The sequence below is a fragment of the Lampris incognitus genome, chromosome 4 (assembly GCF_029633865.1).
Source record: "Lampris incognitus isolate fLamInc1 chromosome 4, fLamInc1.hap2, whole genome shotgun sequence".
Classification (NCBI taxonomy): Eukaryota; Metazoa; Chordata; class Actinopteri; order Lampriformes; family Lampridae; genus Lampris; species Lampris incognitus.
Genome location: NC_079214.1, coordinates 50,748,982 through 50,776,309, shown reverse-complemented (window position 1 = coordinate 50,776,309; position 27,328 = coordinate 50,748,982). Strand labels below are relative to the sequence as shown.

Here is a 27,328-nt window from a genome sequence, read left to right as displayed (position 1 = left end):
AACCTTCTTCCATTGCTCCAGGATCCAGTTTCGACACTCGCGCGTCCATTGTAGGCACTTTTGACAGTGGACATGGGTAATCATGGGCACCCTGACCAGTCTACAGCTACACAGCTCCATACCCAGCAGGGTGTGATGTACTGTGTGTTGTGACACATTTTTCCTGTAAACATGATTAAAATGTTCTGTGACTTGTGCCATAGGGGACCTTCTGTCAGTTCAGACCAGACAGGATAATATTCGTTGCCCTTGCGTGATAAGCCTTTGTGTTTGTGGTTTGACCATCCTCAGACCACTGTTGGTAGGTACTCACCACTGCTAACCGGGAGTACCCCACAAGCCTTGCTGTTTCGGAGATGCTCTGACCGAGTCGTCTGGCCATAACAATTTAACCCTTGTCAAAGTCACTCAGGTCTTTACTCCTGCCCATTTCTCCTGCATCCAACATGCTGAATATGAGGACTGATTGTTCACTTACCATCTAATCTACCAGAGACCTTGACATGTGCCCTTGTTTGGAGATGCTCAACGTTATTCGGTTCACCTGTGAGTGGTCATGATGTTTGGCTCATCAGTGCACTACAGCCACAGCAATCCAATTTGTTTTGTTCTGGTTTGATTTGTAAGAAGAATGTTAAGGCCATTTCCAATCATTTCTGATTCCTAAATTCCCAGTCTTGAATACATCTGAGGATTTTGGTCAGTCATCAGTATGTTTACTGATCATGGCTTGATTGTATAACTCATAAGGCCATATCCCTTTACAGCCAAAACATTGTGCAAAAATTTTAAAATAAGTGAAGGGACTTTGAGTCTACATCATGTGTATGTGTACTTATATAGAGCAACAATATGTTTTTCATAAATTACCAACTTGGTGTTCAATTTCAAAACCATTCCAGAGTGGAAACTAATCCACACTTTTTCCAAGCATACTGTTCTTGGAAGAAGTGTGGTTCATGAATACTGGAAGAAGTGTGGTTCATGAATACTGATGAAATGGCAGAGACAATGACGTGTACCTCCGACTCCAACTCTGTCAAGTTGCCCACCACATCCCGGCAGCCAGATACTAAATCCTCCAGATGGTCCTGAAGGCACTCCAACTCCTGCACACACACACACACACACACACACACACACACACACACACACACACACACACACACACACTCATGATTAAAAAGTGTGGGTCTCACTCAGGAATCCTCTTTATGTTGTTAGCTTGACTAGTCATAGTATTAATGCTGCAGTTGTTACAGAAACATCATTTGAAACAACCTTAGTATATTGTATCAACAACAACTTAGTTTTGTATAGCACATTTCAAGGAACCCAAGTACCAGCATCAGTGGCTGCAGCAGCCCTGAAGAGAGACAGCTACAGAAACAGCAGTTGTAACCCCCCCCCCCCCCCATTCATTTAACCTTCATTCATACAGGTTAGGTTGACTGAGCATGCATGCTCTTCTACATCGACACCCAGTTTCTAATTCACAGTTACCCCCCCCCCCCACACACACACACACACACACACACACAAACAAAACAGACAAAACTTATATGAAATCAATAGTGCAATGTAAATTGAAAACAAGCAGGTTCAAAAACAGGTAAAGTGAAAAACAGTATTAAATTCTCTCCTCCATTAAATTCTCCTAAAGAAACAAAGTCTGTTAGGTGAAGTTCCCATTGCAGGTTTTTCCAAGTCGACGGTGCAGAAAACTTGGAAGGCTGCTTTGGCCAGCTTAAGCAATGCAGTTGTCCTTGAGAGTGGTATAAAACTAATAGTAGCAGTAGTAGTATTACAGTTATATTAGTCATAGTATAGTGGTAGTAAAACAGGAGCAGTAGTGGCACAAAAAGATGTATAAGAGTATGAGTCATGGACGTGGTACTGGTAGTAGCAGTAAGGGCAGGGAAGGTCATTGTATTGGTAGAAGTAACTGAATTAGTAGTGGTAGATATTACAGTAGTAGTACCATTAGTAATAGATGCAGTAGTGGTAGTAGAAGTAAATGTACTAGTAGTAATGATTGTAGCAGTTGTAGTGATAATGCAGTAATGGGAGTATTTGTAAAATATATATAAAGAGGTAGTAACAGTACAGTAGCAATAATTGCAATGACAGAAGTAATAGCAATGGAAGTAGCAGCAGTAACAGCGCAGGCAACATCACTGCAGACTCATCACACCCTGGTCACAACCAGTTCCAACTCCTCCCCTCTGGGAGGCGCTACAGAGTATAGAGTTCACTGTACACCAAAGCAACCAGATACAAAAACTGTTTCTTTCCGCGGGCTGTCATTCAAATGAATGCTTAACACTGTCAAATAAATCCAACCATTTTGCATATACTGTACTGTACATTGTACATATACTGGTATGCTCTGTCATGTCCATCTACCTCAGGCATGTATATGCAAGTAACCTGCTAACATTTATTTCAGCATCTCTGATATATTCTCTGCACCATTGCACCTTATCACCTCTTATTTCACCTGTATACAGCCAATCTTTGTGTATATATAGCTGAAGATTGTTGTGTTGTCGTGTTGTTAGTCTATGTTAAGTACACAGAGAGCCAAGGGCCCCTGCGCAAGGATGACACACAAATTTGTGAAGCGTTCCTCATTAAAAAAAAACAAAAAAAAACAGAGAGCCATGGAACCAGAGTCAAATCCCATGGGTGTGCAAACCTACATGTCCAATAAATTTGATTCTGATAACATTGGTAGTAGCAGCAGTATTGGTATGGGCAACAGTAGTGGTAAACGTTATTGTATGTCATTTTAATAAGTGCATTCGTAGTAACTGTGTTAGTGACAGTAGAACTAGTAATAGTAGTTTTATGAGTAGTAATAAACTGGTCCTTACCTGTCCAGTGTCTGTCTTCTCACTGCACCACTTCCCCAGATCAGTCATACAACGTCTCTGGAGCTCAGGATCCAACTTTACGTCCAGCGCCCTCTGGTGGAGAATCCTCTGCACCTCCACCTTGCAGTCCCGGGACAGCTACACGTGCACATATGCATGCAACACACAAAGATTCGTGCAAACAAGCACATTTTCCATCACACTCATGGCTCAACAGAAATTTCTGGTGACATAATTAAGACCATATAATCATATACAGTCAATCTGTGGGGCCACAGAATATCAGCCTTCGGTGGCAAAAAGGGCCAGATGGGGCTGAGTAATTATTCATATTTTTTTGATTTGATTTAAACCGATTTGTTGTTTTGTTTTGGTTCTGTGGTGGCAGACCATCAATCGGAGCCTTTAGCATTTGTGTCATAAACCAGAAGCAGACACATTCCCTGACCGGCACTGCCTGGTCTGCAAGAAGGTTAAATGCTGGCTCTGTTGGAACAAGCAATTACCTCTCCCAAAGCAAATCACTGCCGTGTGTCATTGGCTGACAAACCCAGCTCATAAATTACAGCAATCTCAAGTATTATATTATTGTCACCATGATCATCATAATCTTAACCCACCGCCAAGATCTATACTGACAGATTTAGGTGAACCATCAAACACTTACGTTGTCCTCTGGGGTTAGCTGTTAAATTAAAAAAAAAAGGCTTTATTACTGGATCTATTGTATCCACTCCCTTCTCTCCCATAGAGGATGTGCAGTCAAACTCTCCTAGTTGCCATCACGACATCAACTCTTCAGAGATTTTACCCACACGTTTGTTCCAAAACAAGTGAAACAGATTCCTGATCATAACAATAATCTTGAGCTAGACAATATTACCATTTCAAAAAAAGACATTAGTTGTGTTTTTAAATCGTTAGCATTGAACATTAGATTACATTTTTCCTAAAAAGGATAGATGGATGAGTTTTTGGAATGAAGCCCTAAACCTCAAGCAAACATTTTATTGCTCTCTGTAATAACTCACTCAACATGAGTCTAATTCATCTGGGTGAAAGTAAGAAAAAAAACCAAAACCAAATAAACATACCGACGCTCCTAATCTGACATTAATATGATGGGATTGTAGATAGCAGAGGGAGAGCATCAGCACCATTTATAACCTGCTCTATTCAAAGACTAGTGAGGAGACCGGCAAGACTCTAGAGGTACATTTCCTACCCAGTGAGATCAAACCCTGTGTGTAATGCAGGTTTCCAATCAAACTGAAGGCTACACTAGCAGATTCAATAGTCTACCGCTCTGGTTAAAGGTGTGCTATTTAGTTGAACCAGTGTGTCCTGTGTTCATATTGAGTCCTTACACCTAAACAATTGTATGGGGCAAGCTGAGGGACCAATCTGGTTCGCAGCAAGTGACTTACCTTTTAAAATCTTACTGGTTTTAAGGCATTACAGAAACTTAAAGACTGCCATTCAAATTCTCTGTTGACCCCCAAGAGAGAGACAAACATGTTTGAAAAGGTGCCACTGAGGCTTCCAGCCGTTTAACCCTGTTCCCTTAACATCGATAGCTCCACTGTTACCCCCCTCCACCCAAGTTCTTAACCTTGGGGTCATCTCCGATCCCACCCTTTCATTCCTGCCCCATGTTAACCAGACCACTAAAACAGCCTCCTCAATATTGCCTGCCTCCGACCCTCACTGTCACCTACTGCTGCAGAAATATCCAGGCTTGGTGGCTGCAACAGCATCCTTTACAGTACCACTAACACGGTCCTCACAAACTTCAGTATGTACAAAACTCGGCCGCCCATCTGCTCACCAGCACCCGCTAAGGAGCTCAAATCACCCGTCCCTCCAACACCTCCACTGGCTCCGGGATAAACACAGGACACACTTCAAAATCCTACTCATCACCTACAAGGCTCTCAACACCCTGGCTCCCCATGACCTCTCCAACCTCCACTATCAGCACACCCCATCCTACTGCCTCAGGTCCACTAATGCCAACCTCCTGCAAGTCATCAGGGCCAAGCTCTGGACCTGGGTTGACAGGGCCTTTTCAGTGGCCCCTCCCTCACTGTGGAACACTCCAAACCATATCAAAGCTGCCCCGACTCTGTCTGCATTCAACAAGGCCATAAAACTCACTTCTGCAGACTACCCTTTCCCAGCTAACCTCCATCCATCCCTCCCAACAGCTTTATTACCATTTCTTATCTTTATTAACAGTTTTGTTTGTGTATTTTTTGCCTCTGATGTTAAGCATCTTTGAGTATGTAGGAAAGCAATATATAGATCTTATGTATAATCATCATCATCATTATTATTATTATTAGCTATGCTGTCAAGTTGGGTTCAATGGTTTGGAATTATGATGGTATCACTCTTAACCTAAAAAATATGGTTGTATAATTCAGATACTGGAATAAAAAACAAACAAAAACATGAATGATTTTGCTGATGACATGATGTGGTCAACCAAGTGCTCAAGATATACCAAATAGTTTAGTCTGGTTTCATAAATAAAATAGTAAAGGAAAAAAAACATCATCTCAGACATTAGAAGCCATTGATTTAGTGTTTGTGTTTAGTCGATAGCCGTCTCTGTACCCTTCTGCCCTGCTCCTCGGTGCGGTAAGCGTGGCGGTACAGGCAGGAGAACACGGCACCCGGTGGCATGAGCTCGCTGGTCTCGTTCCAGCTGTGGGTGTGGCACAGGCGGGCTGCGTCACCTTGGCACTTCTTATACAGGATAGGATCCAATCTGGGGAACAGGCAACAGAATATCAATCTACAAGTACAGTGCATAACTGGTGACAAAGCATGGATAAAAAGGTAAAGCATGGAAATAACCCCTTGAATCGTGAGCAGTTCCATTCCCTGTAAAGCGATGGCTGCCCCTGTCAACCTTATACTCTGCTCATTAAGCTACACAAGACAAGACAGGAGAGGAAATGAGAAGAGAGCAAACTGACTTCCAGTCTCTAGAGATGAAGTACTGCAGCTCTAGCAGTCTGTGTTCACAGTCCTCCACCATCTTCTCTGTGTAGAGGTGCTCCATTAGGCACGACAGGATCCTACAGGTGCACACACACATGCACGCACGTGCACACACACACATGCAAATTACAGCTGGTGAATCAGATTTGTGTGTAAACATTTGCATGTGAGGGTACGCATATCTATTGCACATCTGTTTGTGTGCATGTCCAGCTCACATGGGGTCCCCGTTGCGGATATGTTTGCAGGCAGTCTGAATGACCGACTCGCAAGCCTCATTGAGAGCCCGGTCTATCCTGTAGTCAGCTCCAGGATCTGCAGATTGGATCAAAGTCTGGAGCTATGGGAAGGAAAGAGGAATGAACATGTATTATAAACTAAACATATTCTCTATATTTTCTTTGTATCATAGAGAACTTCATATTTTTTCAGATTATTATGGTCATCTGGTGTAGCTAGCATACACACAGTCCTCCAACAGAGGGATGTTTCAACAGAATATCCACTTTCTAACTGGATCACCCTATTCCTAAAATTCTGCAAATCAGTTTTAAATTCTATTCAAATAAGTGCTTGTGGGGGTGCACTGGATGTGTGCTTTCAAAACTTAACAGTGGAGTCTAAAAATTCAAACAAGGTGTTAAACTATGTTCTTTCAACAGTGTTACATTTACTCATAAGTAAGTGAGCATCACACTGCCACAGTTCACAGTGGAGTTATAATGTATTCACATGTATGGCATGATAAAAACCAGAAAGCAGCACAAATACTAATTTCCATCCATCCATTATCCAAACCGCTTATCCTGCGTAGGGTTGTGGGAAGCTGGAGCCTATCCCAGCAGCCATTGGGCGGCAGGCGGGAAGACACCCTGGACAGGCCGCCAGTCCATCACAGGGCCGACACATTCACACCTAGGGACAATATAGTACGGCCGATTCACCTGACCTACATGTCTTTGGACTGTGGGAGGAAACCGGAGCCCCCGCAGGAGACCCGTGCAGACACAGGGAAAACATGCAAATTCCACACAGAGGACGACCTGGGATGACCCCCAAGGTTAGACTACCCCGGGGGCTTGAACTCAGGACCTTCTTGCTGTGAGGCAACCGTGCTAACCACTGTGCCACCGTGCCGCCCCAAATGCTAATTAGTGAAGGCAAAAAGAAAAATTTACTGCAAGGGACTTTGACTTCACACTTCCAAGATAAAGAAAGAAAAGGAACTGCTTGACTTTTAATTGGCCACAAGGGACAAGGAAGAGAACAGACACAGGCAACAACACACTGAAACATTGAGAGTTTCAAACTAACTATCAGGAGTTATTCATGTTTTCAGTGTCAATAAAGCTCCTGTACCAAGTCGTAAAGTTATGCACAGTCCTGAATATCTTTTCTGTTTAACTTACTGATATTTACAGAAGTAAAATGTGGTAAGTGCAGTGGAATTTGAGCCCTCCTATTCCCAGAAATCACTTCAAAATGACACAGTAGCAGTGTTGTTGTGTCAGCATCCTCCAAGTTGCCACCTAAAAAACATGGCTGGACAAGTATTTTGGCCATTGGTGTTGTAGTGCCCATTTCTAAAATTCCTCTGTTCTGCCTTATCTGCATCTTAGCCAAAATAACTTCTTTGAACTCGCTGCTACCTGCCTTAGTGTTTTGCTGCTACAATGAAAAAATAAAATGATATGCGTGGGAATTGAACATTTGCAGATTAGTCGTTTTCTGAAATATTACAGACATAGAAAGTATAGAAAAAGGATATTTATTTGGATGTAAATCCTCAGGATTGTAGCTTTAGGTTCATCTCATATTTCATAGTGATACATGCCGAGGGTATCCGTCAGGGTACACAAGTGTTGGGGACTGAGATAGAATATGCTAACACATACCAATGTAAAGTGTAGGGGAACTATATATACTGGTTATAAGTGAACTCTGTGTGTGTGTGTGTGTGTGTGTGTGTGTGTGTGTGTTTTCCAGCCTGATACGATGATCAAATAAAACAAATACGACCAATTGCGACCATTAAAATAATGCAAAGAAGTGTCGCATATGATCTGATGTGGACTCAAAAAACCCCACTTCAAACACAAACTAGACAAAAATTAACAAAACAATAATGAAATGAACAACACGACAAATGGAGACACAAAGGGATCAGGAAACAATCTAAAATACAGCAGCGGCAGACAACATAGTGGAAAACAATAGAGGAGAACAAGGGGAACAAGACGACGAGTTCTTACGGCGCTCTGGCAGAGGCTGTCCACGGTGCTACTCCGGTCCCCTCTGCCCACCCTCATCAGGCAGTGCAGGGTGCGTCCTTTGCGGTGCAAGCCAGAGCAGTGGGCCTCGATCTCCCCCCGGCAGTGCAGAACAATCTCTGGACTCAGAGAGAAATCCTCCATCAGCATCCTCCTGTAGTCCAGCATCTCCCCCTGACACTCTCCGCTCACTTGACGACCTGGACACACACACACACACCTACACTTAAAACATACATGCAGAGTGCTTGTGCACAGGTAAAACAGAAGCAGAAATAGAAACACAACTGAAACACACACTTTCACCCCACTCACCTAATCCAACCATGCACACACATATCCTCAAACACACAAAAATACCCAAGCCACACACACGTTCCTGCCCATGCCAACATGCGTGCGCGCGCACACACCCACCCACACACACACACACACCGCGGTGCACGGCGGACTCAAGGCAGAGCAGCAGGTAGGAGAGGCGGGCCTCGCGGGCACGGGGCATGTTGGTGTCCAGGTTGCAGCGCTGCTTTCTCAGGTCGGCCTTGCAGGCCTTGGCCAGGGAGTAGCTCACCTTGTAGTCCTGAGCTATTAGCTTCTGACGTGTGGTCAGAGCATCACGACACTGAGAGGGGGAGGGAAAGAGACAAGAGGTAGGAGAGCAGGGGAAATACAGCAGGGGAGGAGGAATTGGAGTGGAAGGAAAGAGGGATAGGAAGGAAAAGGAATTGGATGTGGATGTAGGAAAGGAAGGGGTAGATGTAAGAGAGTGGTGGTGGAGAGAGAGAGAGAGAGAGAGGCAGTAGGTACAGGGGAAGAGTGCAGTTTATTAAGAGGAAAAAATAAATAAATGCTGCATAATACAGATAATATGATGGACCAATTCATGGACCACTGATAATACCCTCTTCTGCCCAATCCTAATCCCACAAAATGAACGAGACCATGGTTCTGGATCCACATGCTGTTCTGAGACTGTATGGTTTGCTTCATACCTTCTCTGACATTGCCTCCTCAAACTTATGGTTGAACAGACACTTGTAGACTTTTCCCTCTCCTGCCTGGGTCTAAGAGGAAGCGAGAGGAAGGGCGACAGTAAGAGAAAACAGGGAAAGGTACAGAAACTATGATCGAAGGAGAAAAAAAAAAGAAGTAAAACACCCTTACTAACAAGTGAAACTCCACACCTACAATCACAAGATGAGCACGAGAGACAGTGAGAGAACAAACAAAGACAGACAGATAGCACAACATTGGAGAGGAGCCGTACGTTCTCACAGAAGCGTTCACGGTCATCGCGGCAGGAGAAGTACAGGTAGCGGTCCAGGTGGAAGTCGTCGGATGACAACTCGGCCACTCGCATGATGGCCTTCTTACAATCCTCTCTGATTCGATGAGTGTGCTCCTGTTGCTCCACCTCCCTGACCAGGGCCTTCTCCAGACAGGCAATGACCTCCCCCTGAGAATGGACATCCTGGAGATCGGAGGAAGAGAGAGGGAGAGAGAATGGGGACAATCAACAGTGTGTCCAGGAACAAAAAAAAAAAAAAAAAAACACAGACAAAACAACAAACACTAACAAGCACAAACATTCACACCAACACACAGGGATAGTCTACCTTGTGTCCCACATTGATGCTGCCACAGTGCAGGGTGTTGATGTCATCCTTACATCTGTCCATGAAGCCACAGATCAGGCGGTAGTCACTGAAGATGATAGTGGTCATTTTGGTGATGTACTGGTGACACTGGTATTCGCTGATGTTGCCACGGTGATCCACCAGACAGGATACCAGGTAGCCCCTCCCACGCGCCACCTCATTGCACTCCTTTATCTATATTGAGAAATCAAGTGGCCGATACTTGCTTTGGATTCAGAAGAGGGCTTCATAGCCCTAAACCTGATTCTGTAACCACATCACTCCTGTAACTAAGCAAATACTATACCTAATTCAATTTAGAGCTGGGCTGCATATCGATAATATCACTATTTTGATATGACACTCAATAATATCTGGGATTTTGGTTTAATATGGTGACATCTTAAATACCCTCACTCCCTGGTCTTAAAGGCTGCATGACATTGAAGTGAATTTCTGAACTTAGTGTTTCCTGTGGAACAAGAGGTTTGCCGTGGGGGCAATGTGAACCGGGTGGGGGTGGCACCATTTCCTGTGTTTTTTTGCTGTGGCGGTAAAGATTTTACTATGGTAGCCCACCACGGTCACACATTACAAGCGGAAACACTGACTTATTAAACTGTTTTCGCTAAATTAAATTATTAATGAACGCCTCTACCTGCTTGGTCATCATATCCTCATTACTAATGATAATTTCTCAAAATGTACTTGCATATAAATGTCTTCTGAAAGCACCAATAGTCATCCACAAAATATTGTTACATTAGGATATTGAGGTATTCAGTCAAAAATATCAGGATATTTGATTTTGTCCTGCCCTCAGTCAATGCTGTAGCTAAGTCAATGTGAGCATGCTATGTCAATACTGCAGTACTGACTCTTAGTCACTACTTCAGCTAAATCTACCCAGTAAATCCAGACAATCCTTTTACTTCATCAGTCCTTAAGTTGAAGCTGAAATTGAGACAGTATTGTAAAACAATATCTTTCAGTGAAATCACAATAATTGATATTGTCAATATTGATTTTCAGCAATAGAATGTGCCATTTCTAAAAACTGAGCTATAAAGGGAATGATATCCCTAACCCTGGCAAGTGTTGGTGCCACACGCCACCTATTAAACTACACAGGGAAGGGAACCCGCAACCCCGTGTTCCTTTATCTTTAGTAGAGTAGACAGACCTCTGTGATGGTGCTCTTGCAGACCTCCATGGCCACCGACTCAAACTTGGGATCTGTAGTCAGGTTGAGCTTGTAATTCCACAGGAGCTGAGGTGGATGGAGAGACAGAGAGAAGAGATAGAGAGAGAGAGCGAGAGTGAATATGAGAAAGAGAGAGGAAAGACAAACAGAGAAGAACAGGGATGCTTAAACTAGTTTGGTCCATCCCCAAATTGGTCCCATCTGCTCCCTTGATGTCCCACTTACGTACAGCCAAGTCAAATGTATCCGTAAAGCACTTCCAACAAGGGTTTTACAATAAAGATGGTTGGCCATTACAGAATGAGATCCAACCCCACTTCCAAGCATGTCGTAATCTCCAAGATATGGGACCCGAGTGGTTGTTCACGTGAGCATGTGTGCATGTATGTGTGTGCTTGTGCATGCTGGCCTGTTTGTACAAGTGGGATATGAGGGCGTGGGGTAGATGAAGGAGAAAGTGAGTGAATGACAACTCAGTACTGAATAACCTCAAGCGTTGTAGAGGTTTACTCAGAGAAAAACAAAAGATTTTCACCTCAAAATAAGATACCATTTGAAAAAAGTCATGACAACTGACAAACTGATTGACAGCTGAAAAGGAAACCATATACATGGTCACTAGAAAGTACAATAGAAGTCCTTGGTTGTCCTTAACAAAAGGAAAATATTCAATGTGTAGGAAATAAACTCAAATATCATATAATTTCAATAAGTTTTCACTATTTAAACAGTTTGAGGGTGGAAATCTGACAAAAGATTTGAGTCTATCAGTTTAAAAAAACGTCGCCTTGTTTTGACTGATTCACTTAGCTGGGGCTGACTGGTTGGATTGGGGTTTGCCTGATGAACCATTATTATTTTATATGGGGGCTGGCTGCCAATTCCAGCTAAATCTGTCCAGGTCCTATAGAAAGTGAAGATGCTCGCTGTGGAGCCAAACCAGCCATGGAATGGCTAAGCCTTGGCCACAAACATCTAACAAAACAACTAACTAGTAGTCACAATAAGTATAAGACTGGGTCTGGCCTGGATTTACATACAACTAAACCCTTTTCTGTGAATACAGGACAACTGGTAGGAATGACTAAAACATTTTTTTTCCTTTTTCTCCCAATTGTATCCAGCCAATTACCCACTCTACCAAGTCGTCCTGGTCGCTGCTCCACCCCCTCTGCCGATCCGGGGAGGGCTGCAAACTACCATATGCCTCCTCCGATACATGTGGAGTCGCCAGCCACTTCTTTTCACCCGACAGTGAGGAGTTTCACCCGACAGTGAGGAGTTTCACCAGGGGACGTAGCGTGTGGGAGGATCACGCTATTCCCCCCAGTTCCCCCTTCCCCCCTGCACAGGCAACCCGATTGACCAGAGGAGGCACTAGTGCAGTGACCAGGACACATACCCACATCCGGCTTCCCACTTGCAGACACAGCCAATTGTGTCTGTAGGGATGTCCAACCAAGCCGGAGGTAACATGGAGATTCAAACCAGCGAGCCCCGTGTTGGTAGGCAACAGAATAGACTGCCACGCTACCTGGACGGCCCTACGAGATTTTTATTACGTTTTTTTTTGTTTCTTATCCCGTATATGCCCAGTCTCACACACATTCATATGCTAAGTGTCTAGTAAAACCGTAGCCCTATCCTGTTACCCAAGTGAGTTTAGTGCCTTGCTCAAGGACAGGTGTTTTTGACCAAATTCCAAGATAGGATTTAAACTAGGGCTCGCCTAAAAAAAAAAAAAGAAGAGAGAAATGCTACATCTTTAACAGCACATCTGGATTTGAATATCAATGTTGCCCAAAATAGTCATTTCAATTCTTAGTTGCACGGTCCAGAAGAAACCTCCCATCTGGCTGGACGAGCAGATGGACAAACCCAGGTCCTTTTACACGTAGCAAGTCTCATGTAGATGACGTATTTCTACATTTAGCTGGATTACATTTACACTGAACACTGAAATGAGTCTCCAGCAAAAATGACGAGGTCTGATTTTTCTTTCTTTTGACAAAACAGAGTGCAGCGGACATCAGTTCCTCTCATGTTATTTACAGTTGAGGTCAAAATTATTAGCCCCCAATGTACTATGGAACATTTCCCTAAAATTCTGCCCAATGTTTGCATCATTCATAAAACTTTACATATTAAAACATTCATCAATGTTAAGGCCCCTATTTGGTACATTTTGGAATGTAAAACATCTTCAGGTTTGCTTTATACCAAATGTAGTGAAAATTGAGGTGGTCAAAATTATTAGCCCCCATGTGATTTTTTTGTTTTCAAAACACACCTGAGCAATCAACCAGCTTTCAAACCACACCTGAGCAATCAGTCAGCACTGAACTTTACTTAAGGGACTCCAGTGAACAGGGCTAGTGGCACTTTAACACTTGATTGAGAGGGACTACTCTTAAATTCTTGGTAAGAAGTAATTTCATCATGCCAAAAAGTAAAGAAATCAGTCTGGAACTCAGAAAGAAGATAGTGGATGCTCATCTTAAGGGGGAAGGCTATACTGCCATTCACAGTGACTATAGCAGCTGTACGTTGCATTATTGCAAAGCACAAGGAGACAAATTCTGTTAAAAACAAACCCCGGGCGTGGTCGAAAATGCAAGATTTCAAAAACTTTGGAGAGGAAAATAGTCAGAGATGTCAACAACAATCTCCGGATCTCTGCCAAGATGATTGTTGTTGAACTGGCCTCTTCTGGACTTGATGTTTCAAGGAAGACTGTTGTGAGGGCTCTTCATTGTGGTGAGCTTTGAGGTCATCGTCCAAGAAAAACTCCATTGCTCACACAGCGGCACATCAAAGCCAGACTCAAGTTTGCTCGTGAACAATTGAAACAGGGGCATGAGTTTTGGAGGTCTGTCCTTTGGTCTGATGAGACTAAACTTGAGCTGTTTGGGCACATGGATGTTGCTTTTGTTTGGCGAAGGAAGGGAGAGGCCTTCAACCCTAAAAACACAGTTGCCAGATTTAAACATGGTGGTGGGAGCATAATGCTGTGGGACTGTTTTGCTGCTTCAGGCACAGGGAACCTTGTTCGGGTACATGGGATCATGAAGAAAGAAGATCATGTTGACATTTTGAAGGATAATGTAAAGAAATCTGCTGCCAGTCTAGCTTTAGGTCGCTGCTGGGTCTTCCAGCAAGACAATGACCTGAAGCACACAACCAAGTTGGTCCAAAACTTTTTGAAAGACACCAAAATCAAGGTCCTGGAGTGGCCCTCTCAGAGCCCAGATCTCAATCCTATTGAGAATCTGTGGCAGGAGCTCAACGTTAATGTCCATGCTCAAAAACCACACAATCTGGATGAGCTGGAACGATTTGCCATGGAAGAATGGGCTAAGATCCCTCAAGAGACATGTGCCAACCTAGTTAGGAACTACCAAAAGAGGTTGTTGTCAGTTGTGAGTCAGCAAGGTTACACTATTGACTATTAATTGTCTGAGGGCTAATTATTTTGGCCTTGTCATTTTTGTTTTTTCTTGTTTCAATTCAGCGCATCAGTAAAATATCTTAATCAAGCTTGGTGGAAATTTTGTCTTTGTTCTTTTGGAAGCAATTAAACTATAAACACTTTTGATTATGGTCATTTCCATGGAAAAGTTAAGGGTTTTGTTTGATTTCATAAAAGGGGCTAATAATTTTTGACCTTAACTGTACATCCTTTAAAACTGCACACACCTTGTTTTGCTTGTTCTCCACTCTGATGATTCATTTTCGATTTAAAAAAAAAAATCTATCCATTCTGCCCTCTGTCTTGTTTCATTTGAATATGGTTCCTGTGTAGATTTTGGTGCAGCAGCTAGTCCCTTTGTATCTTTTTGTTAATATGGCATAAGGAACACCTGAATAATATGATTAATTTCTTTATCCTTTAGAATCTGATCACTTAGGACACACACTGAAGCCAGGTGAAAAAAGAGCGGAGGCCATCAATACAGAAAATAACAAAGAAAAAAAAAATACAAGGACAAAGTCCACGAATGCTAAAATCAAGGAGGGACTGTATTTTGTGTCAGTGAGTGTGTGTACTCTCGCACGTATGTGTGTGTGTTTGAATGAGAAAGAGACAAAGAGACATTTCCAATGCAACTGATGGAGCATAAGGCTATAATAATTGTAATATACCAATCTAAACTTTATAGTTAGAACCTATTACACGTAATATTTCATCAGAAAGTTCTTCTAATGGGAGGCACTTAAGTGCCTCAGGGTTCCTTAAAAGATAATAAATATCCTCCAATGTGTTACAAAATTGTGGAAAATACCATTAGTGCTGAGTTTACTAACCCTTTTAGGAAAGGTATCCATTAGGAACTCTGAGGGTCCCCTATTTTTATGATCTGTATAACAAAATGCAATCTTCTACCTATTAGGGTGTTGTGTTTCTGAAAACAGTGCGATAGACGGTAACCTTTGAAATCCTTTCCCTCTGCTAGTTACTCAGGCAGACGGTGCTTTTTGGTTTTTATAGAGGATCAGTATGTGTTGTACTGTGTTTGTGTACATGATATCTGATATTGCATTTGATTTATTCTTGGAAGGAACAATTTCTCTTCGCTTCCCCCTCCCCACAGGGGCTGCAGAGCACAAAGTCAACAACAGAACGGCACCCATAAAAACCGGTAGGACAGCAGTTCTCCAACATGTTTGTGCAGGGTTTTCATACTGACCTAACACTACACCAGCTGATCCTGATTAAAACACCTTCAACCAGACAGAGGAGGATTAACCAGTGAAATCAGCAGGTGTGTTGGGTTGTTACCAAACCAGCACACGCAGCCCTGCATGGTGCATGGTTCAGTACCACCGTGGTAGAGTTCAGTGTCTTTCTCAAGGACACCTAAAGAGGACAGATGCTCCCCAATGCGGGAGCTTCAACTGGGTCCTGCTGACAGTCACTTCCTCTGTGCTCATTATGCCACCCATCTACCCAGGGGATTATGTAAAGGGCCACTGCATATCTCACATCCTTTGTCTTTAAGTGTTTAATCATGTTCTGATGAGAAATACATATGTGATGAAACCTCTTTCACCGAGTGTATCACAGTCAGGGTTTTAAGAACTCCTGATTCCTAACAGCCGGTCATGTGGATCACATGGACTTTCAGGCCTTTGTTAGCTGAAGGTTGGTTTGGTCCCCACAGCCCTGCCCCTCCCCACCAGAACACCACTGTAAACATGCATTTGCTGAAACATGACCTACTTAGGTGTGTACATAGAAAACGTATAAAAAGGTGTCAATCATTCACCTCTTGGTTTATCTAAAAACAATGCCTTTGCACTGTAAAAATATCCAAGAAACTCACTGTCCTTTGTCCTCTGTGGTCAGGGTTCAGCTCGTCTAAAAAAAGGCTGCTAAATAAGCTCAAGCTCAGTCCAACGCAAGCCAACTCACCAGGCATTTAGGTAGTTATACGTCTCATTTCCACAATGAGTGTTTAGTTATGGTGTTGCCTCACTGAGTTCAAACAAACACCTAAAATATCTATAAAAGCCGGCCAAACCCGGCTTAAACACAGTTGAGACTGTTGCCATTGGCCACCAGGTCAGCAAGAAGTTACCCATGAACGTCCGTACGTGTGTGTGTGTGTGTATGTGTGTGTCTCACTCACATGGTTGCAGTCAGCAGCAATTTCCATTTCCTAGAGATAGAATAGAGAGAAGAGAGGTCAGCAAGGTCAGAAGCAATAACTTTGGTACAAATTTGCTAGATATGAATTCTGCACTTAAATAAATTTAAATGGCTGAGTTATGATTTCAAGAATCTGCTCTAAGCCTGCCACTACAGCAGTGACCTTACTGTATACTTCAGTTTTGACGCATTAGATATGCAAAGTCGGTTATTTTCATTTAGTTTGACACAAATAGTGTATGTCAATGGAGTTCCTTTGAGCTACCTGTATGGTTATGCTGTCTACTCTTAGGTATCAATGCATCTCTGCACTGATGTCATGCAAAAAATATTGATCAATGTAGTCGATTTGGAAGCTAAACAACAGGGAAGGAAAGACGGATAAAAAGCCACTCTGAACAAAACAACGTAAAGGTACGATGACCAGAATTTTAGGAGCTAAACTGGGTACAGACATCTGTGGTATCCCGACTCACCCACACAAAATAAACAGCTGACCACCCCCACACATACAGTATACATCATCACTGACCATTTCTCAGAGAATACATCTTTGGTTACAGGTCATATAAATGGGAATTTTACCTGACTTTTTCATTTTATTTGATAAAGCCATTGTTAATCTTGGCTGCAGCGACGCAATACTAATGTTAGAGAGTGTGTGTGAATTGAGACGGGAATTTGAGTCATGCTTAGACTGGTTTTCATGTAATTCTAGAAATTATTTTGAATGAGAATAGATAAACTGGACTGTCAATTGCCATTTATAATAGTTGGGGGGGGGGGGAGTCCCACTGGACAATCCAGGGACATTTCCGGGGACAAGGGGCCCAATCTGGTGACTGTCCACCCTATACAAAGACCTTAAGAGCACATCATTGGCCAGAACAGAGGACAACCACAGTAAGAGTGAGAAAAACAGAGAACCGGGGAGAGGAAGACAAAATAAAGGAGAAATAGAGAGAAGGAAAGACTGAAACCAAGAAACAGTGACACAGCAACACACGGACAGAAACAGAAACTCAGCAGACACACAGGTGCAACATTAGTGGCCTACCAGCCACCCAACACCGAAAGCCTCATTCCTGTCATATCTCATAATCCTCTCTGGTGCCAAAACGCAGATCCAAGAGGTGGGCCAGCCCAGGCACACACCAGCTTGGCCTTGGCCACGGCCCACTCAGAGTCCTGCCAACTGCAGGACGGGCCTCAAAGGAGATAGCAACAAGAGGCTAGTTGGCAAATGTTAAGCTACAGCTAAACATTTGTTGGCAATGGGTTTACCACGAGTCCATATCTTAGTATTGGAGCACAGCACCACAGTTCTTTTCATGAGGGGATTAAGTCAATAACTCCCTCTTTACTTGGTTCATAAAGCCTGTCTTTTACTTGGCTGCCTCTGGCCTTCTCCTAAGTGGGCCAGTGCACATCATGGCCATGTCCACTGTCTACATCTACAGAAAACCTGTTGGTCAAAAAGTTCACAAAAGGTCATATTGGTTCTGAGTTGTTACGAATAGTACATCCAAAACTACGGTTCAGGGTACCTATAGATAGTCGTGTGGTTTGGTTCCCTGGCCAATGAAAATACACGTGTGCTCCCACTGATCTAGGATCATATCTCAACCGGGTTTCCCTTCTCCCCTTTCCAACCTTCGAAATAAACTAGAAATACCGAAGATGCATGAAATACCCACTCTGCTATGAATAAAACCAGAGAGCTCGACTCATACATAATTTCAACGTTGACTCCCACATTGTAGATTCTGCATTTAATCTTCAGTGTGATAAAGGGTCACCAACAACAGCCTGAGTGAACAATGAGCTGCAGGAAAGCCGTGGAGCCTGTGCACTGCTGCCACAGCCTGGTAGTGCATCAGATACTCCCGACAACCAAACCACTCCATTTCTCCTCAACTTTACTTATAGCTGCACTCATGTGACTCTTCATGCAAACAAATGTCCTTTTTAATGCTTTTCTAACTGCTGGCGTATTTAAGACAATACATAAATCACAAATATCCAATTATGAACACGTTTCTAGTTGCTCATTTAGGTAGCCACTGCCTAGTGGGACTTTACCAGGAAATATGATATGCCACATAGCAATCAAACCCAGAAGGTCAAACATCATCAATAGGTAAAACTCAGGTTGAACCATGTCTTTAGTTGGGGAAGGTGTTAAAACAACAACACTGACCACTATTGTTTAATTTTGAACAGATCTCTAGGATTTGGAGTGGTCAAACACTTAATGTAAAGGGTGTCCGGGTAGTGTGGCGGTCTATTCCGTTGCCTACCAACACGGGGATCGCCTGTTCGAATCCCCGTGTTACCTCCGGCTTGGTTGGGCGTCCCTACAGACACAACTGGCCGTGTCTACGGGTGGGAAGCTGGATGTGGGTATGTGTCCTGGTCGCTGCACTAGTGCCTCCTCTGGTCGGTCGGGGTGCCTGTTCGGGGGGGAGGGGAACAGTGTGATCCTCCCGCACGCTACATCCCGCTGGTGAAACTCCTCACTGTCAGGTGAAAAGAAGCGGCTGGCGACTCTACATGTATCGGAGGAGGCATGTGGTAGTCTGCAGCCCTCCCCGGATCGGCAGCGGGGTGGAGCAGCGACCGGGATGGCTTGGAAGAGTGGGGTAATTGGATGGGTAAAATTGAGGAGAAAAAGGGGGAAAAAAATCCAAAAACAAAACAAGACAAAAATACTCCTGTAAGTACCATGATTCACCACAGGGGTCAACAAATTAAACTAAAAACTTTCTTCCTCAGGACTGTAGCTGTAACCAAGCAGTCAGATTCAAGTTGTACGATTTGGCAAATTAGGCGACATAAAAGACAAACGGCATAAAACTGTGCAGAACAAAATGTCAACTAAACTCACATTAAAGACAGAGGACATCCAGTTTGATATATATGCAGTACTTCAACAGCAAATCAGCCGACTCGATGGCCGAGCACATCAAAGTCTGCACTAAAAGCACCGGCAGCCCATCATCCGGTCTGCTAAAGATTCTTAATTATCGGTTATGGCTCACAAACAGAGGCTAGCTCTTTTTCAGATTTAAATCACTTTGCAGTGTGCTCCATGTAAATAGGAGCAAAATGCATGAAAGCTCTTTCATCAAATGTAGTTCTGCCCGCAGGGAGAAAGGACAAAATACAACTGCTGTGACCAATGGTAATATCCACAAAGCATTTCAGAGATCTGACACATAAGGAGACAGACTCAGAATCGCCCTTAATATATGAAAATGCACCAATGAATAAGTCTCCGACTTATTAATTAATGAATAGAGTCATTCCGCTCTGATCAAAGGCTTTCTGAACTAGAACAGACTAATCGACGTGCCTGATCAAACAGAAATAATGGGAGAAACTAATTTGATCTGGGCCAGTCAGGGACTGTGAACAAAAGAAAAGAGACCTCTAAAGAGAAAAATACAGGGGCCATTAAAGCAAGCTGTGTTCCCCCCCCCCAGTTTAGAAAAGGACAGATGTGTTTTGGAAAGGCCACGCTAGACATGCAGTAAGCTTTGTCTAATAGCTGACAGCCTAATCAGCACTACTGCAAAATATGCCCGGGCCAATTAATGGGCATTACCGTAAGTTATTATGATCAGTCCATCTAATGCAAAAACACACAAAATTGTACATGCACGGACCCCCCCCTCCCCCCACACACACACACACACACAGGAAAGAGGGGAAGTAAATTTAGATGTGAGCATGACCCAGTGGAATAAAAAAAAAAAAATCATCCATCCTGGCACTGAGAGCAGGAACATAAACTGCTGCTACAGGGAGATAACATATATTACAGCTACAACAATGCTCTGCCTCAGTTTATCCATGTGTGTGCATGTGTACAAGGGTCTCTCTCAGTGACACTTTCACAAAGCCAATGCCTCCAATGTCTTTATTCATTTTTGGAGAGTGGTGCAAAGCCCACGTTCACGCAGCTGCACATCCAACACAATTACCGTCTGGCCTTTACTGAGACTCACACAGGGTTTCAAGCTGATAATGCAACCCCTACTATAACACAAAGTGAACAGCCACTCTACGGTAAAACAAAGACAACTGTCAACATCATAAGCAGAGCACTGAATTTAATTTCAGCACCCAGAGTATAAGAGGACTACCAATAAGGGGAAGGCGTATTTTTCAGTCATCTTTTGTTAATCACACTTTTGATGCTGAACCTTGAAGTTGTCACATCGTTTCAACAAATGGGTTTTTAGTTGGATGCAATGAATGGAATAACTCATTGTAATCAATGTTTAATTTGTGCAATAAATGACCATGCTAAATATCCTTTGTGTTCTCTTACGTACATGTGAGTGTGTACATGTGCGTCTGCATGCATAAGTATATATGTGGGAGTGACTGTACATGCACAACTGAGCAATCCAGTTTGCATGTGCATCTTTTGCAAATGTCCACAGATGTGTGCAAAATCAAAATGTCAGTTTCGCTTTGGAATTCAGCATTTGCCATGTTTTCTGCTTTTCCCTCCCGTTGCTTGCTGACACCCACGATCCAAACAGATTTCAGGAATCAGGAACACTTTTTCATTTCACTTCGTGCACTTGCTTACATGAAACAAAATGAAATGCCGTTTCCCCCAGCCCACAGCAGTACAACAAAAAGACAAAAACGCATCCAAAAACTACAAGAACACACATATCCAAACTAACACATATCCAAATTAAACAAATCCATACTAAAAAAAAAAAAAAATCTCCGTCCAAGGGAACGAACGCCAGCCAGGGTGACTGTCGGAACCACCGGTCTGCATGTGTTAGCAGTTAGCTTAGTCCGACCCGCTTCCGCATCCTGTCAGACTGCCCTCGGCATTTACTCTTCGGGCGCAGCTCCAGGCAGGGGCCATGGTCCCCGGGCCCACCGGATGAAGCAGACCAAGCTTTCCCAGTCGATCCAGCACCAGCTCTCCCAGCCAGACACCCTCGACACACCTCCCCGCACTCCTCACATCAAAAACACCACAGTCAACACCAGGTGAGGCTGCCGCCATACCGCCCCCGGTGTGATCGGAACCGCTGGTCTGTATGGACTAGTAGTAATTTTAGCCTGCCCCACTCTCCCAGCCATCAAACGAAAAACAAAACTTACTGGGTGAGGCCACCGGAAATGTGAATTCGCACCACCATCTACTGACACCGGCACTGGGTGAGGCCGCTGCAAACATGAATTGGTGCATACATCTTCCCACACCGGAAGTGGAAATCAGAAGCTGGCTGATGTTGTTTCCCCAGTAGGCAGGTAGGAAGTTTGGTGTCTCACTAAGGGACGCTTCACCCTGACATGCACCATCTACTTTTCTTATTTCTTCATTCTGTATTCCCTTGCCAATGGACTATTATCGGGACACTATGGCTCTGACTGACCTCATATGAATGGCTGCTTAATGTTGGCAATCTGTAAATTGAAACATATTCTTTTAAGTCTCTTTTTACTCTTCCTGTACGTACCTTTAAAAAAAATGTGTCAGCTTAACTAATATATGTAAATGCTGGCAGATGCAATGGCTGTCATGGTAATTATACTACACCACTGACATCCATGTAAAAGGAGAGTTTCTCTATTTACTGAGCTACAGTGTGTCAGGCCCTGACATAACATAGCTGGGTCTCATCCAGTCCCAAGAGACCCTTTCTCAAATCGGTCATGCGCTCCTTTTTGTTTGGAAAGCTCTTGTCTTTTCGGGATATCACTCTAAATGCGAAGGGGTGCGCAGGCAACTCATGCCTGAGATGGAGATGGACGACAGCAAAGGACAGTAGTTAGCGCTACCAGTTACCGGCACTGGTGTCCAGCAGCCACAGGGGCTTACGCCCCCCTTCCCCCCTTCCCTCTCCGAATCCCATCCCCCTCTCTCATAAATGAAGCTTCAATTATCCAAGCGGGGACACTCAGTGTCAATTCCTCCTGCTTTTTATGGGCCCCTGTCTTCTGTCTTGATTGTTGGAGGGTAGTGATTGTCGATCTAATGTTAAACTCGTTCTAAACTGACATGAATTGGTGTGATTAGGATTGAAACATTTAATAATAGTGTTAATAATAATAACAGCAACAATGATAATATCCTGAAAAGGATATTATATAATATCCTATTATTTAATAGGATATTATTTTGATGTCTGTAAGAAAAGTCTCCTTTCATTCATCCACTCTTTGACATCTGCAAGTATCAGGACAATGTCAGCACAGGGTCAGTTACAGTGCAGAACCCTGGAACTTGCATGAATTTAGTGCCTTGCACAAGGACACTTCCTGAGGACAGATGTTGTAACAGATGAGCTTGAACCCACATCCTCCAGTTTGAAAAATCTCCCTATCCACTATGCCACTCTGTTAGCAACTTTTGACTGTCATCCTTAAATAAAGAGCTGAACAATAAATAGTTTCAGAGTCGACCCTGCAATAGTCAAACTACAAAGGATGCAATGTAAGGCAAATTAGACCCATCACTCACATTATGCTAATTTTCTTTGCAGCTTGATACGAAACAAAAACTAGCAAGGTCATTTACAGAGAAGTTGTAGTTCCATTTATTTTTGCTGATATATAGATCACTCAAGAACTGATGTGTATCTACTGTTAATTTCTTTTCTAATTTTGATCAAGAGGTTTGTTTTGTGTGGCACGGTGGCACAGTGGTTAGCGCAATCGCCTCACAGCAAGAAGGTCCTGGGTTCAAGCCCCGGGGTAGTCCAACTTTGGGGGTCATCCTCTGTGTGACGTTTGCATGTTCTCCCCGTGTCTGCATGAGTTTTCTCTGGGGACTCCGGTTTCCCCCCACAGTCCAAAGACATGTAGGTCAGGTGAATTAGCTGTACTGAATTATCCCTAGATATGAATGGATGTGTGTGAGGGCCCTGTGATGGCCCGGCGGCCTGTCTAGGGGGGCTCCCCGTCTGCCGCCCAATGACTGCTGGAATAGGCTCCAGCATCCCCGCGACCCTGAGAGCAGGATAGGCAGTTCGGATAATGTATGGATGGAAGGAAGGTTTGTAATAAGATGCGAAATTATATTCCATCACGTTATATCCCTTTAGTGATATTACAGCTTTAACTGCAATATTTTAAACTGCAGGACAGCGAAGCCTCCTGAATCCTTTCACCACCCTTCTTTCCCTCATTCACAGACAAGCCTCCTTCGCTAAGGGTAAGCAAAGTGCATAATTAACATAATGTTGTCCATGGACTAGCCTGGATTGATGCTGAATCTGAATACAATCGTGTCATGTGCAGTCAACCTGAACAATGAAAAACTGCATAATTTCTCATCTAAAATCACCCTAATCATTACCAGAGTGATACATGCTTTCCAAACAGATCTAATTAATGTTGTTAAAAGTGGCACGTCATCTCCTGCTTTTCTTTAAAAGTGCAAAATCGTAAAAAAAAAAAAAAAAACTAAAAAATACTGCAAAATTTTTTTTTCCAATATAGTTCAGCCCTACGCAAAAATGGAGGGTTACTTGCCAAGTGCCTGATGGAGTAAAACTCACCAGCCATGGCCAAGTATCCATAGAAGCAAGTACTATTTTGGCCAGTAAACAATCCAGTCTGATAAAAGCTGCTGTTGTTAGCCTAGCCGCTAACCCTGCTAATGTTAGCGCTGTTGTCAACAAACTGACTGATGATAGCTGTGAGGCGGAGGAGGGGGGGGGCAGGGGGTGTCCCCAAAGGGGCCTTGTCTGTAGGAGATGAGAGAGATTTATGCCAACCATTTACCTCTTCATAAGGCCACAGCTGTTACCAACTCAAAGCAAAGCAATTATTTCAATAATTGCGGCACAGCTCAGGGCCACATCAGCAAGCCGAGGGGACAACAGACGTGTCAGCGGCCAAGGACAGCATCATTAAGGGAGAATGGTGTGTCAGGAGGAAGAACAATTTACAAGAATAAATACAAGGTATTGAAAACCACTTCAGAATGAAATGAGTTTCCACAGGCGATTTGCAAAAAAAAGCAGTCGGCTTATTCCTGAGTGACAGCTCTGTGCAGACACACAATCCCGGCCATGTCTATAGGACCGGTCGAGTCCATCTGGGTTTGGTGCAGGGCTTCATTCTTATCAGCAAAACTGAAAACGAGCAGAAAGCAAAGTGGAACTAACAAGCATGGCTTTATAGCAACATAAACATGCTGCTCATCTTTCTCCAACACACACACACACACACACACACACACACTCTGAACTCTCTCTTCTTAAGTATGTACATACTCAAGTACATATACATTTATCCACACTCTAGCACACTTTCAATTTCATTGCACCTGGGGGATTTTGTTTCTCACTTAGAAACTTTTCATTGACTTGTCATTTAGGCATTTTTGTTAATCGTTGTGTCCTGGTACCAAATCTAACAGAAATCTGATTTCAGCACAAAATTGTTTCTTCTCTAGGATGGTACAGAGAGCTTGTAAACAGACCCCTTGCCATCTCCTCCTACAGCAAATAGTTTCTCTCGGGGGACGTATACTGCAATGCCCATTATTCAGGATATAAAAAGGTAACAAAGAGCTTTGTCTTTCAAATGGCTTTTGAAGTGATGAAAGTGGCAGAACATCTTCAATCTTGCTATTCACCAAGTCATTGTTCACAACCAGAGTGGACTGCAATCACATAATTTACAGCCATTGAAAATGTCTAAAAATAAACTAAGCAACCACTTTTCCCCTTTCTCAGAACAATAACCAATGAGTTAATAGGATCCCTACATGTCTTCCGTTCTCTCCCACATATCTTCTGTAGTCTCAGCCACTGAACGCTCAGCTCTGGCCCCAGCATCAAGGTTTCCAATCCCACAGGGGCAACATTGACCTGAGACTCTGTGTCAGGCCTTAAGACCTCAATGGTGGCTAAATAAATGGATGAGGGTGCACCCATTGTCACCCATCCCCCCTCCCCGTTTGGTCTCCACCTCACTTATGGCTACTTTTCAATACTTGTAATTAGGATTAGGTGATACTTGCTTTTGTACTCTAGCATTTAACGGTGTGATATTCAGCCAATATGCGCGGTGGACAAACCTTGTTAGCTTACGCAAGAGTGAGAAGCTTTAACCCCCACTGAGCCACGTGTCTGCAAAGCAAAGATCAGATTCTGAATTTACTAAACAAAATGCCAACTACATTGCCGCCAAATACAAAATGTTCTAGATATACACTCACGAGTAATTGCTGAAATATTTTGTTTCATTTATTTCCTTTCAGAACGGACAAATCTTGAGCATCACTGCCTCATTTTCTGCCACAAATGAATACATCTTTTTGCAATATTTCTAACAAGGAACAGTTTTCTCTTATATGTAATCTAATTTAGAGTCCAGACATTCTTGCACTGCAGCCAAACACATTGTTTGGAAAACTGACCTACCCTTGAGCACAGATGCTCTTGCATCTAGATATTGCAGCTGTCAAACTTGCAATTTTTGATATTATTTTCTTGATTAAATGTTCAAGACAACCCTTCAGGGTACACAGACTGACTTGGCAGCATATTTCTGTCTCAGAATACCAGAGAGCGAGAACGAGAGAGACACACATGCACACACACAGAAATGTACACATAAACAGAGAAAGGTTAAAGGTTAGAACTGTCACTTGCAGATGGCTCGGGAATGTGTAGGTGCTGGCTGATGTGCTGTATTTCGCTGACATTTAGAATTGGGGACTTTCAATGAAAACAGTGGAAAGAACACTGTAATGGCAGAGAAAACAAACTGCCCTATCTACCATTTCTTTGTAGCTAAGAGACTGTCTCAGTCTCCAATGGACACTGCTGGGAGAATAAATGAGAGAGCAAATCACAGAGGGAGGGAAATGGATGGAGTGGAGGCAGATAGACAGAACAGGCGCAGACAGACATTGCATGGAAGTAGAAAAAAAAAGAAAGAGACAGAAAGACAGATGAGGAACAACACAGAGAAACAGACAGATAAGCAGGGAGAGAAAGCAACTAGACTGAGACAGGTCAGTCACAGGACCATCTTTAGTGGGCCTAAGGTCTTAACGAAACAAGCTTGCTGCAACAAATTCGCCTAGGTTGGAGGAATGGCGAGAAGCGGCAGGAGGCTGGACTGGAGAAGACAAGCGAGAGGAAAAGGGGAGATACTGTGGCACAATTATATATTTGCCTGTCAACTTGATTACAGTGAAAACGGTAGCGACAGGTGTCGATGTATAGCCTAGTCTGCCAGTGAATGTAGAACGAGGATTTCCTAGAGGAGGAGGAGGATGGTGGGGGATGGTTAGCCTCCTTAATATGTCACCCTAATCACACTCCCTTCAACTATAAACATCTGAAAGAAGTTTAGGTTAAGTGGTTTGCTCATGGCGCTGCCCATTTTCTGGGCCAGTTGATTTATGTCCTCCACTGTATCCAACTGTGTGTTGTCATATGCTGTACAAAACTTTTTAACACCATTTTGGCATATCTGGCGAAATCCCCATGATATACTGACAGTACATCAAGTAAATGTACTGTGAGAAAAAAAAACTCTCGGCCTGCTCCTGTATTCTGATTCATAAAAAAATTCATTCAATCTGAATGAAACAACCGATCATCGCCAAGCAGTGTCCCTAACTCAATAGCAGTTATGTCACGCGCACACACAGGACAGCCCAGTGCTTTGGAAATAAT

At 43.3% G+C, this 27,328-nt stretch overlaps 1 protein-coding gene across 1 annotated transcript in view; it reads right to left on the bottom strand.

Moving 5' to 3' along the window:
- LOC130111448 (Golgi apparatus protein 1-like) overlaps positions 1-27,328 on the bottom strand; it is a 48,310-nt gene that overhangs the window by 17,697 nt on the left and 3,285 nt on the right. Inside the window, exons 2-13 of the mRNA XM_056278643.1 lie at positions 16,627-16,656; positions 10,976-11,062; positions 9,772-9,987; positions 9,423-9,626; positions 9,148-9,219; positions 8,591-8,777; positions 8,138-8,355; positions 6,104-6,225; positions 5,861-5,962; positions 5,496-5,649; positions 2,877-3,014; positions 1,023-1,109 (exon numbers count right to left, since the gene is read on the bottom strand). Coding sequence (XP_056134618.1) covers positions 1,023-1,109; positions 2,877-3,014; positions 5,496-5,649; positions 5,861-5,962; positions 6,104-6,225; positions 8,138-8,355; positions 8,591-8,777; positions 9,148-9,219; positions 9,423-9,626; positions 9,772-9,987; positions 10,976-11,062; positions 16,627-16,656 — 1,617 coding nt within the window. The remainder of the gene's footprint in view (positions 1-1,022; positions 1,110-2,876; positions 3,015-5,495; positions 5,650-5,860; positions 5,963-6,103; positions 6,226-8,137; positions 8,356-8,590; positions 8,778-9,147; positions 9,220-9,422; positions 9,627-9,771; positions 9,988-10,975; positions 11,063-16,626; positions 16,657-27,328) is intronic.